Here is a 12589-nt window from a genome sequence, read left to right as displayed (position 1 = left end):
TATCCAACAGGGGATCCTCTCCAAAAGGAGCTGAAATGGAGTGCAGCTTCCCCTCACGATGACTGATACTCAAGTGAGGTCAGAACCCTCCCAAAGCGAGCCACACGTCTCCATGAAATTATCCACATCTCATAACCAGTCACTAATCTATTTTCTTATTCACTGCCAATATTCTTAAACTCTCTGTAAAATTTTCACAATTATTTTTACATATGAATCTTCATGTCTGTGTATCTGCGACCTCCTTGTCAGGTCAGGCTTGATAGAATAATTCTCAAAGGGGAGACTCGTTTTTCGGCTACCAGGGATCATAACACGAGGCAGTGGGACACAGTTGGTGTCTGAGAAGCGAGGCAGTGAGACACAGTTGGTGAGTGAGCAGCGAGGCAGTGAGATACAGCTGGTGGGTGAGCAGCGAGTCAGTGAGACACAGTTGGTGTCTGAACAGCGAAGCAGTGGGACACAGTTGGTGTCTAAGCTGCGAGGTAGCTACACAGTTGATGAGTGAGCAGCGAGGCAGTGAGACAAAGTTTGTGAATAAGCAGCGAGGCAGTTAGACACTGTGTGGTTGAGCAGCGAGGCAGCAAGACACAGCTGATGATTGAGCAGCGAGGCAGTGAGACACAGTTGGTGTCTGAGCAGAGAAGTAGTGCGACACAATTGGTGACTGAGCAGCGAGGCAGTGAGACGCAGTTGGTGTCTGAACACCGAAGCAGTGACACATAGTTGGTGGGTGAGCAGCGAGGCAGTGAGACGCAGTTGGAGGGAGAGCAGCGAGACAGTGAGACACAGTGTTTGAGAGAGCAGCGAGACAGTGAGACACAGTTGGTGTCTTAGCAGCGAGACCGTGAGACACAGTTGGTGTCTGAGCAGAGCGGCAGTGAGACACAGTTGGTGAGTGAGCAGTGAGGCAGTGAGACACAGTTGGTGTCTGAGTTGCGAGGCAGTGAGACACAGTTGGTTTCTGAGCTGAGAGGCAGTGAGACACAGTTGGTGTCTTTGCAGCGAGGCAGTGAGACACAGTTGGTGGGTGAGCAGCAAGGCAGTGAGACACTGTTGGAGGGTGAGCAGCGAGACAGTGAGACACAGTTGGTGTCTGGGCAGTGAGACAGTGAGACACTGTTGGTGTCTGAGAAGCGAGACTGTGAGACACAGTTGGTGAGTGAGCAACAAGACAGTGAGACACAGTTGTTGAGTGAGCAGCGAGACAGTGAGACACAGTTGGTGGATAAGCAGCGAAGTAGTGAGACACAGTTGTTGTCTGAGCAGCGAGACAGTGAGACACAGTTGGTGGGTGAGCAGCAAGACAGTTAGACACAGATGTTGAGTGAGCAGCGAGACAGTGAGACACAGTTGGTGGGTGAGCAGCGAAGCAGTGAGACACAGTTGGTATCTGAACAGCAAGAAAGTGAGACACAGTTGGTGAGTGAGCAGCGAGAAAGTGAGACACAATTGATGAGTGAGCACCGAGACAGTGAGGCACAGATGGTGGGTGAGCAGCGAGACAATGAGACACATTTCGTGTCTGAGCAGCGAAGGAGTGAGACACAGTTGGTGAGTGAGCAGCGAGGCAGTGAGACACAGCTGGTGGGTGAGCAGCGAGGCAGTAAGATACAGTTGGTGTCTGAGCTGCGAGGCAGTGAGACACAGTAGGTGGGTGAGCAGCGAGGCAGTGAGACACAGTTGGTGAGTGAGCAGCGAAGCAGTGAGACACAGTTGGTGGGTGAGCAGCGAGGCAGTGAGACACAGTTGGTGGGAGAGAAGCGAGACAGTGACACAGTTTTTGAGTGAGCAGCGAGACAGTGAGACACATTTGGTGTCTGAGCAGCGAGACAGTGAGACACAGTTGGTGAGTGAAAAGAAAAGTAGTGAGACACAGTTGGTGGCTGAGCAGCGAGGCAGTGAGACACAGTTGGTGAGTGAGCAGCGAGACAGTGAGGCACAGATGGTGGGTGAGCAGCGAGACAATGAGACACATTTGGTGTCTGAGCAGAGAAGGAGTGAGACACAGTTGGCGAGTGAGCAGAGCGGCAGTGAAACACAGTTAGTGAGTGAGAAGCGAGGCAGTGAGACACAGTTGGTGAGTGAGTAGCGAGGCAGTGAGACACAGCTGGTGGTGAGCAGCGAGGCAATGAAATACAGCTGGTGGGTGAGCAGCTAGGCAGTGAGAAACAGTTGGTGTCTGAGCTGCGAGGTAATGAGACACAGTTGGTGTCTGAGCTGCGAGGCAGTGAGACACAGTTGGTGTCTAAGCAGCGAAGCAGTTTTCTCATTCTCATTCACCTCAAGCGTTCAAGTTCCCTGGCACACTATCTTTGAGCGACGCATGTCGCTTCCGACCCGGTCCTCTAGCCATCCCTTGTGTTGTGCCATCCAGTCCACTGAGGGGTGGAAAATGGCGGCCTGCTTGCTTGCTGCATGTCTGTGGGACAATCGGATCCGCAGCAGACGTTGGGTGATTGAAAGGGCGACAGGCCTCTGTTGCAGAAATAGGACGAAAAGCGTCTTTCCTTCAAAACATGATGAGGTGTGCTAAGGGCTCGTTTGTCACACAGTTGACACAGTTGGTGTCTGAGCAGCGAGATAGTGAGACACAGTTGGTGTCTGAGCTTCGAGGCAGTGAGACACAGTTGGTGTCTGAGCTGCGAGGCAGTGAGACACAGTTGGTGTCTGAGCTGCGAGGCAGTGAGACACAGTTGGTGTCTGAGAAGAGCGGCAGTGAGACACAGTTGGTGAGTGAGCATCGAGGCAGTGAGACACAGTTGGTGAGTGAGTAGGAAGGTAGTGAGACACAGTTTGTGAGTGAGAAGCAAGGCAGTGAGACACAGTTGGTGGCTGAGCAGCGAGGCAGTGAGACACAGCTGGTAGGTGAGCAGTGAGGCAGTGAGACACAGTTGGTGAGTGAGCAGCGAGGTAGTGAGACACAGTTGGTGTCTGAGCAGCGAGGTAGTGAGACACAGATGGTGTCTGTGCAGCGAGGTAGTGAGACACAGTTGGTGTCTAAGCAGTGAGGCAGTGAGACACAGATGGTGTCTGAGGTGCGAGGTAGTGAGACACAGTTGGTGAGTGAGCAGTGAAGCAGTGAGACACAGTTGGTGAGTGAGCAGCAAGGCAATGAGACAAAGTTGGTAGGTGAGCAGCAAGGCAGTGAGACACAGCTGGTGGGTGAGCAGCGAGGCAGTGAGACACAGATGGTGTCTGAGCTGCGAGGCAGTGAGACACAGTTTGTGTCTGAGCTGCGAGGCAGTGAGACACAGTTGGTGTCTGAGCAGAGAAGCAGTGAGACACAGATGGTGGGTGAGCAGCGAGGCAGTGAGACACAGTTGGAGGGTGAGCAGCGAGACAGCGAGACACAGTTGGTGGGTGAGCAGCGAATCAGTGAGACACAGTTGGTGGGTGAGCAGCGAGGCAGTGAGACACAGCTGGTGGGTAAGCAGCGAGGCAGTGAGACACAGTTGGTGTCTGAGCAGTGAAGCAGTGAGACACAGTTGGTGTCTGAGCTGCGAGGTAGTTTCACTGTGGGTGAGTGAGCAGCGAGGCAGTGAGACACAGTTGAGGAATGAACAGCGAGGTAGTGAGACACAGATGGTGTCTGAGCTGCGAGGTAGTGAGACACAACTGGTGTCTGAGCAGCAAGGCAGTGAGACACAGATGGTGTCTGTGCAGCGAGGCAGTGAGACACAGTTTGTGGTTGAGCAGCGAGGCAGTAAGACACAGTTTGTGGTTGAGCAGCGAGGCAGTAAGACACAGCTGGTGATGAACAGCGAGGCAGTGAGACACAGTTGGTGTCTTTGCAGCGAGGCAGTGAGACACAGTTGGTGGGTGAGCAGCAAGGCAGTGAGACACAGTTGGAGGGTGAGCAGCGAGACAGTGAGACACAGTTGGTGTCTGGGCAGCGAGACAGTGAGACACTGTTGGTGTCTGAGAAGCGAGACTGTGAGACACAGTTGGTGAGTGAGCAGCGAAGCAGTGAGACACCGTTGGTGGATGAGCAGCGAAGTAGTGAGACACAGTTGTTGTCTGAGCAGCGAGACAGTGAGACACAGTTGGTGGGTGAGCAGCGAAGCAGTGAGACACAGTTGGTGAGTGAGCAGCGAGAAAGTGAGACACAATTGATGAGTGAGCAGCGAGACAGTGAGGCACAGATGGTGGATGAGCAGCGAGACAATGAGACACATTTCGTGTCAGAGCAGCGAAGGAGTGAGACACAGTTGATGAGTGAGAGCGAGGCAGTGAGACACAGTTGGTGAGTGAGCAGCGAGACAGTGAGACACAGCTGGTGGGTGAGCAGCGAGGCAGTAAGACACAGTTGGTGTCTGAGCTGCGAGGCAGTGAGACACAGTAGGTGTCTGAGCTGCGAGGAAGTGAGACATTGTTGGTGAGTGAGCAGCGAAGTTGGTGGGTGAGAAGCACCACAGTTGGTGGGTGAGAAGCGAGACAGTGACACAGTTTTTGAGTGAGCAGCGAGACAGTGAGACACATTTGATGTCTGAGCAGCGAGACAGTGAGACACAGTTGGTATCTGAGAAGAGCGGCAGTGAGAACCAGTTGGTGAGTGAGCATCGAGGCAGTGAGACACAGTTGGTGAGTGAGAAGAAAAGTAGTGAGACACAGTTTGTGAGTGAGCAGCAAGACAGTAAGACACAGTTGGTGTCTAAGCAGCGAAGCAGTTTTCTCATTCTCATTCACCTCAAGCGTTCAAGTTCCCTGGCACACTATCTTTGAGCGACGCATGTCGCTTCCGACCCGGTCCTCTAGCCATCCCTTGTGTTGTGCCATCCAGTCCACGGAGGGGTGGAAAATGGCGGCCACCTTGCTTGCTGCATGTCTGTAGGACAATCGGATCCGCAGCAGACGTTGGGTGATTCAAAGGGCGGCAGGCCTCTGTTGCAGAAATAGGACGAAAAGCGTCTTTCCTTCAAAACATGATGAGGTGTGCTAAGGGCTCGTTTGTCACACAGTTGACACAGTTGGTGTCTGAGCAGCGAGATAGTGAGACACAGTTGGTGTCTGAGCTTCGAGGCAGTGAGACACAGTTGGTGTCTGACCTGCGAGGCAGTGAGACGCAGTTGGTGTCTGAGCAGCGAAGTAGTGAGACACAGTTGGTGGGTGAGCAGCGAGGCAGTGAGACACAGTTGGTGGGAGAGAAGCGAGACAGTGACACAGTTTTTGAGTGAGCAGCGAGACAGTGAGACACATTTGGTGTCTGAGCAGCGAGACAGTGAGACACAGTTGGTGTCTGAGAAGAGCGGCAGTGAGACACAGTTGGTGAGTGAGCATCGAGGCAGTGAGACACAGTTGGTGAGTGAGAAGAAAGGTAGTGAGACACAGTTTTTGAGTGAGCAGCAAGGCAGTGAGACACAGTTGGTGGCTGAGCAGCGAGGCAGTGAGACACAGTTGGTGTCTTTGCAGCGAGGCAGTGAGACACAGTTGGTGATGAGCAGCGAGGCAGTGAGACACAGTTGGTGTCTTTGCAGCGAGGCAGTGAGACACAGTTGGTGGGTGAGCAGCAAGGCAGTGAGACACAGATGGAGGGTGAGCAGCGAGACAGTGAGACACAGTTGGTGTCTGGGCAGCGAGACAGTGAGACACTGTTGGTGTCTGAGAAGCGAGACTGTGAGACACAGTTGGTGAGTGAGCAGCGAAGCAGTGAGACACCGTTGGTGGATGAGCAGCGAAGTAGTGAGACACAGTTGTTGTCTGAGCAGCGAGACAGTGAGACACAGTTGGTGGGTGAGCGGGAAGACAGTTAGACACAGTTGTTGAGTGAGCAGCGAGACAGTGAGACACAGTTGGTGGGTGAGCAGCGAAGCAGTGAGACACAGTTGGTGAGTGAGCAGCGAGAAAGTGAGACACAATTGATGAGTGAGCAGCGAGACAGTGAGGCACAGATGGTGGATGAGCAGCGAGACAATGAGACACATTTCGTGTCAGAGCAGCGAAGGAGTGAGACACAGTTGATGAGTGAGAGCGAGGCAGTGAGACACAGTTGGTGAGTGAGCAGCGAGGCAGTGAGACACAGCTGGTGGGTGAGCAGCGAGGCAGTAAGACACAGTTGGTGTCTGAGCTGCGAGGCAGTGAGACACAGTAGGTGTCTGAGCTGCGAGGAAGTGAGACATTGTTGGTGAGTGAGCAGCGAAGTTGGTGGGTGAGAAGCACCACAGTTGGTGGGTGAGAAGCGAGACAGTGACACAGTTTTTGAGTGAGCAGCGAGACAGTGAGAAACATTTGATGTCTGAGCAGCGAGACAGTGAGACACAGTTGGTATCTGAGAAGAGCGGCAGTGAGAACCAGTTGGTGAGTGAGCATCGAGGCAGTGAGACACAGTTGGTGAGTGAGAAGAAAAGTAGTGAGACACAGTTTGTGAGTGAGCAGCAAGACAGTGAGACACAGTTGGTGTCTAAGCAGCGAAGCAGTTTTCTCATTCTCATTCACCTCAAGCGTTCAAGTTCCCTGGCACACTATCTTTGAGCGACGCATGTCGCTTCCGACCCGGTCCTCTAGCCATCCCTTGTGTTGTGCCATCCAGTCCACGGAGGGGTGGAAAATGGCGGCCACCTTGCTTGCTGCATGTCTGTGGGACAATCGGATCCGCAGCAGACGTTGGGTGATTCAAAGGGCGGCAGGCCTCTGTTGCAGAAATAGGACGAAAAGCGTCTTTCCTTCAAAACATGATGAGGTGTGCTAAGTGCTCGTTTGTCACACAGTTGACACAGTTGGTGTCTGAGCAGCGAGATAGTGAGACACAGTTGGTGTCTGAGCTTCGAGGCAGTGAGACACAGTTGGTGTCTGACCTGCGAGGCAGTGAGACGCAGTTGGTGTCTGAGCAGCGAAGTAGTGAGACACAGTTGGTGGGTGAGCAGCGAGGCAGTGAGACACAGTTGGTGGGAGAGAAGCGAGACAGTGACACAGTTTTTGAGTGAGCAGCGAGACAGTGAGACACATTTGTTGTCTGAGCAGCGAGACAGTGAGACACAGTTGGTGTCTGAGAAGAGCGGCAGTGAGACACAGTTGGTGAGTGAGCATCGAGGCAGTGAGACACAGTTGGTGAGTGAGAAGAAAGGTAGTGAGACACAGTTTGTGAGTGAGCAGCAAGGCAGTGAGACACAGTTGGTGGCTGAGCAGCGAGGCAGTGAGACACAGCTGGTAGGTGAGAAGGGAGGCAGTGAGACACAGTTGGTGAGTGAGCAGCGAGACAGTGAGGCACAGATGGTGGGTGAGCAGCGAGACAATGAGACACATTTGGTGTCTGAGCTGCGAAGGAGTGAGACACAGTTGGTGAGTGAGCAGAGCGGCAGTGAAACATAGTTAGTGAGAAGCGAGGCAGTGAGACACAGTTGGTGAGTGAGCAGCGTGGCAGTGAGACACAGCTGGTGGGTGAGCAGCGAGGCAGTGAAACACAGCTGGTGGGTGAGCAGCTAGGTAGTGAGAAACAGTTGGTGTCTGAGCTGCGAGGCAGTGAGACACAGTTGGTGTTTAAGCAGCGAAGCAGTGAGACACAGTTGGTGTCTGAGGTGCGAGGTAGTGAGACACAGTTGGGGAGTGAGCAGCGAGGCAATGAGACACAGTAGGCGAGTGAGCAGCAAGGCAGTGAGACACAGTTGGTAGGTGAGCAGCGAGGCAGTGAGACACAGCTGGTGGGTGAGCAGCGAGGCAGTGAGACACAGTTGGTGTCTGAGCAGCGAGATAGTGAGACACATTTGGTGTCTGAGCTTCGAGGCAGTGAGACACAGTTGGTGTCTGAGCTGCGAGGTAGTGAGACACAGTTGGTGTCTGAGCTGCGAGGCAGTGAGACACAGTTGGTGTCTGAGGAGAGCGGCAGTGAGACACAGTTAGTGAGTGAGCATCGAGGCAGTGAGGCACAGTTGTTGAGTGAGAAGAAAGGCAGTGAGACACAGTTTGTGAGTGAGCAGAAAGGCAGTGAGACACAGTTGGTGGCTGAGCTGCGAGGCAGTAAGAAACAGTTGGTGAGTGAGTAGAAAGTTGTGAGACACAGTTTGTGAGTGAGCAGCAAGGCAGTGAGACACAGTTGGTGGCTGAGCAGCAAGGCAGTGAGACACAGCTGGTGGGTGAGCAGGGAGGCAGTGAGACACAGTTGGTGAGTGAGCATCGAGACAGTGAGGCACAGATGGTTGGTGAGCATCGAGACAATGAGACACATTTGGTGTCTGAGCTGCGAAGGAGTGAGAAACAGTTGGTGAGTGAGCAGAGCGGCAGTGAAACACAGTTAGTGAGAAGCGAGGCAGTGAGACACAGTTGGTGTCTGAGGTGCGAGGTAGTGAGACACAGTTGGTGAGTGAGCAGCGAGGCAATGAGACACAGATGGTGAATGAGCAGCAAGGCAGTGAGACACAGTTGGTAGGTGAGCAGCGAGGAAGTGAGACACAGCTAGTGGGTGAGCAGCGAGGCAGTGAGACACAGTTGGTGTCTGAGCAGCGAGATAGTGAGACACATTTGGTGTCTGAGCTTCGAGGCAGTGAGACACAGTTGGTGAGTGAGTAGGAAGGTAGTGAGACAGTTTGTGAGTGAGAAGCAAGGCAGTGAGACACAGTTGGTGGCTGAGCAGCGAGGCAGTGAGACACAGCTGGTAGGTGAGCAGTGAGGCAGTGAGACACAGTTGGTGAGTGAGCAGCGAGGTAGTGAGACACAGTTGGTGTCTGAGCTGCGAGGCAGTGAGACACAGTTGGTGTCTGAGCAGCGAGGTAGTGAGACACAGTTGGTGTCTGTGCAGCGAGGCAGTGAGACACAGTTGGTGTCTGGGCAGCGAGACAGTGAGACACAGTTGGTGTCTGAGAAGCGAGACTGTGAGACACAGTTAGTGAGTGAGCAACAAGACAGTGAGACACAGTTGTTGAGTGAGCAGCGAGACAGTGAGACACAGTTGGTGGATGAGCAGCGAAGTAGTGTTACACAGTTGTTGTCTGAGCAGCGAGACAGTGAGACACAGTTGGTGGGTGAGCAGCAAGACAGTGAGACACAATTGGTGGATGAGCAGCGAGGCAGTAAGACACAGTTTGTGGTTGAGCAGCAAGGCAGTGAGACACAGCTGGTGAGTGAGCAGCGAGGTAGTGAGACACAGTTGGTGTTTGAGCTGCGAGGCAGTGAGACACAGTTGGTGTCTGAGCAGTGAGGCAGTGAGACACAGTTGGTGTCTGAACAGAGAGGCAGTGAGACACAGATGGTGTCTGAGCAGCGAGACAGTGAGACACAGTTGGTGGGTGAGCAGCAAGACAGTGAGACACAATTGGTGGATGAGCAGCGAGGCAGTGAGACACATCTGGTGGGTGAGCAGCGAGGCAGTGAGACACAGATGGTGTCTAAGGTGCGAGGTAGTGAGACACAGTTGGTGTCTGAACAGAGAGGCAGTGAGACACAGATGGTGTCTGAGGTGCGAGGTAGTGAGACACAGTTGGTGAGTGAGCAGTGAAGCAGTGAGACACAGTTGGTGAGTGAGCAGCAAGGCAGTGAGACAAAGTTGGTAGGTGAGCAGCAAGGCAGTGAGACACATCTGGTGGGTGAGCAGCGAGGCAGTGAGACACAGATGGTGTCTGAGCTGCGAGGCAGTGAGACACAGTTTGTGTCTGAGCTGCGAGGCAGTGAGACACAGTTGGTGTCTGAGCAGCGAATCAGTGAGACACAGTTGGTGGGTGAGCAGCGAGACAATGAGACATTGTTGGTGTTTGATCAGCGAGGCAGTGAGACACATTTGGTAGTTGAGCAGCGAGACAGTGAGACACATATGGTGGGTGAGAAGCGAGGCAGTGAGACACAGTTGGTGAGTGAGCAGAGAGGCAGTGAGGTACAGTTGGTGGGTGAGCAGCGAGGCAATGAGACACAGTTGGTGAGTGAGCAGCGAGGCAGTGAGACACAGTTGGTGTCTGAGAAGGGAGGCAGTGACACACAGTTGGTGAGTGAACAACGAGGCAGTGAGACACAGTTGGTGACTGAGCAGCGAGACAGTGAGATACAGTTGGTGAGTGAGGAGCGAGGTAGTGAGACACAGTTGGTGTCTGATCAGCGTGGTAATGAGACACAGATGGTGAGTGAGCAGAACGGCAGTGAAACACAGTTGGTGAGTGAGCAGCGACACAGTGAGACACGGTTGGTGAGTGAGCAGCAAGGCAGTGAGACGCAGTTGGTGTCTGAGCAGCGAAGCAGTGAAACATAGTTGGTGAGTGAGCACCGAAGCAGTGAGACACAGTTGGTGGGTGAGCAGCGAGGCAGTGAGACACAGTTGGTGAGTGAGCAGCGAGGCAGTGAGACACAGTTGGCGAGTGAACAGCGAGGCAATAAGACAATTTGTGGTTGAACAGCGAGGCAGTGAGATACAGTTGGTAGGTGAGCAGCGAGACAGTGAGACACAGCTGGAGGGTGAGCAGCGAGGCAGTGAGACACAGTTGGTATCTGAGCAGCGAGGTAGTGTGACACAGGTGGTGTCTGAGCTGCGAGGCAGTGAGACACAGTTGGTGTCTGAACTGCGAGGCAGTGAGACACAGTTGATGTCTGAGCAGCGAGGCAGTGAGACGCAGTTGGTGTCTGAGCAGCGAAACAGTGAGACATAGTTGGTGAGTGAGCAGCGAAGCAGTGAGACACAGTTGGTGGGTGAGCAGCGAGGCAGTGAGACACAGTTGGTGGGAGAGCAGCGAGGAAGTGAGACTCAGTTGGTGTCTGAGCAGCGAGACAGTGAGACGCAGTTGGTGTCTGAGCTAAGCGGCAGTGAGACACAGTTGGTGTCTGAGCAGCGAAGCAATGAGACACAGTTGGTGTCTGTGCAGCGAAGCAGTGAGACACAGTTGGTGGGTGAGCAGCGAGGCAGTGAGACACAGTTGGATGGTGAGCAGCGAGACACAGTTGTTGAGTGAGCAGTGAGACAGTGAGACACAGTTGGTGTCTGGTTAGCGAGACAGTGAGACACAGTTGGTGTCTGAGCAGCGAGACTGTGAGACACAGTTGGTGAGTGAGCAACAAGACAGTGAGACACAGTTGTTGAGTGAACAGCGAGGCAGTGAGACACAGTTGGTGAGTGAGCAGCGAGACAGTGAGATACAGTTGGTGAGTGAGGAGCGAAGCAGTGAGACACAGTTGGTGTCTGAGGTTCGAGGTAGTGAGACACAGATGGTGAGTGAGCAGCAGGGCAGTGAGACACAGTTAGTAGGTTAGCAGCGAGGCAGTGAGACACAGCTGGTGGGTGAGCAGCGAGGCAGTGAGACACAGTTGGTGTCTGAGCAGCGAGGCAGTGAGACGCAGTTGGTGTCTGAGCAGCGAAGCAGTGAGACATAGTTGGTGAGTGAGCAGCGAAGCAATGAGATACAGTTGTTGGGTGAGCAGCGAGACAGTGAGACACAGTGAGACTCCTCCTCCCTCCCCCCTTTACTTCCGTCCCGAACCCCACTTTTTCCCCATCCCCCTCTCACCCTCCCTCAAACCTCCTCTTCTCACCCCCCCCCCTCAACCCTCCCCATCTCACCCCTCCCCCCAACCCTCCTCCTCTAACGCACCCCACAACCTTACCCCTCTCACCCCCCCTTTACCCTCCCCCCTCCCCCCCCCAGCCCTGTAGCCCTTCCTCCTCCACCAGTCTCCCTATACCAGATCCTCCCAGCTCCCGCTCACCCCAGACCCCACAGGTCCCCTCCAGAGGGAAAGCAGAAGAGAGTCAGTTTCAGGGTAATGTACTCGAACATAGATGGGATCACAAGCAAGGCAAGTGAACTAAGTTAAAGAGCACAAGAAGTGAACCCAGATGTAATCAGACTCACTGAAAAAAAAACTCTCTGGAATCATAACGAATGCCGTGTTTCCCCAGGAGTACACAGTAATATGGAAAGAGAGGGAAGTTAAGGGATGAGGTGGTGTTGCCCTACTCATGAGAAAGGAATGGAGTTTTAAGGAGATGGCTATCCTGGGCTGTGAGGGATTTAGAGACTACATAGCAGGCACCATGACAATGGGATGACCAAGAATAGTAGTAGCAGTAATATATAACCCTCCACCAAATGACAGAAGACCCAGTCAAGAGTACGAAAACAACAACATTGCAGTTAACACTATAATTGAGAGGGCAGCCTCTGCTGCCTGTACAAATAGATCCCACCTGCTCATCATGGGGGACTTCAATCACGGAAGAATTGACTGGGAGAACAAGGAATCGCATGGAGGCGAGAATTCGTGGAGAGCCAAACTACTGGAGGTGGTGACTAGAAACTTTTTAACCCAGAATGTCAGAGAACCCACAAGAATGAGAGGAAATGACGAACCAGCGAGACTCGACCTGGTCTTCACCCCTGAACGACACTGACATAAGAGAAATCGGTTTTGAGGCCCCAGTGGGAATGAGCGACCACAGTGTATTGGTGTTTGAGTACCTGATTAAAGAAGGGTTATTGAACTCGAGGAGGGATACTGAAACCAAAAGGTTAGCATACAGAAAGGGAAACTATGAGGAGATAAGAAAATTCCTAACAGATATAGCATGTGAAACAGAGCTCAGGGAAAAGATGGCCCAAAATATGGACTATATCACTGTTACGGACCCGAGCCCAGCGTCCGAGCACGAAGCAGTGACGACCGCGCCATCTGTGGGTCAGCT

General features: G+C 53.2%; 4 protein-coding genes across 4 annotated transcripts; 3 read left to right on the top strand and 1 right to left on the bottom strand.

Moving 5' to 3' along the window:
* Positions 1-553: 553 nt before the first annotated feature.
* Positions 554-1813, bottom strand: LOC138356554 (extracellular matrix organizing protein FRAS1-like). Its single transcript, XM_069312750.1, has one exon. It carries the CDS (start codon positions 1811-1813, stop codon positions 554-556), a length of 1260 nt encoding a protein of 419 aa, XP_069168851.1.
* A 1772-nt stretch (positions 1814-3585) lies between these two features.
* On the top strand, positions 3586-4725 carry LOC138356553 (zinc finger protein 853-like). Its single transcript, XM_069312749.1, has 3 exons — positions 3586-3753; positions 3798-4232; positions 4498-4725. Exons 1-3 carry the CDS (start codon positions 3586-3588, stop codon positions 4723-4725), a joined length of 831 nt encoding a protein of 276 aa, XP_069168850.1.
* A 1506-nt stretch (positions 4726-6231) lies between these two features.
* Positions 6232-9130, top strand: LOC123774200 (uro-adherence factor A-like). The gene is made up of 6 exons (XM_069312748.1): positions 6232-6330; positions 6708-6851; positions 6961-7278; positions 7572-7967; positions 8269-8490; positions 8618-9130. The coding sequence occupies exons 1-6, from the start codon at positions 6232-6234 to the stop codon at positions 9128-9130; spliced, it is 1692 nt and encodes a 563-aa protein (XP_069168849.1).
* A 411-nt stretch (positions 9131-9541) lies between these two features.
* LOC138356552 (protein FAM83H-like) lies at positions 9542-10562 on the top strand. Its single transcript, XM_069312747.1, has 2 exons — positions 9542-10105; positions 10314-10562. The coding sequence occupies exons 1-2, from the start codon at positions 9542-9544 to the stop codon at positions 10560-10562; spliced, it is 813 nt and encodes a 270-aa protein (XP_069168848.1).
* The last annotated feature ends 2027 nt before the right edge of the window (positions 10563-12589 follow it).

Source organism: Procambarus clarkii, chromosome 73 (assembly GCF_040958095.1).
Source record: "Procambarus clarkii isolate CNS0578487 chromosome 73, FALCON_Pclarkii_2.0, whole genome shotgun sequence".
Taxonomy (NCBI): Eukaryota; Metazoa; Arthropoda; class Malacostraca; order Decapoda; family Cambaridae; genus Procambarus; species Procambarus clarkii.
This window is presented reverse-complemented; position numbering and strand designations above follow the sequence as displayed.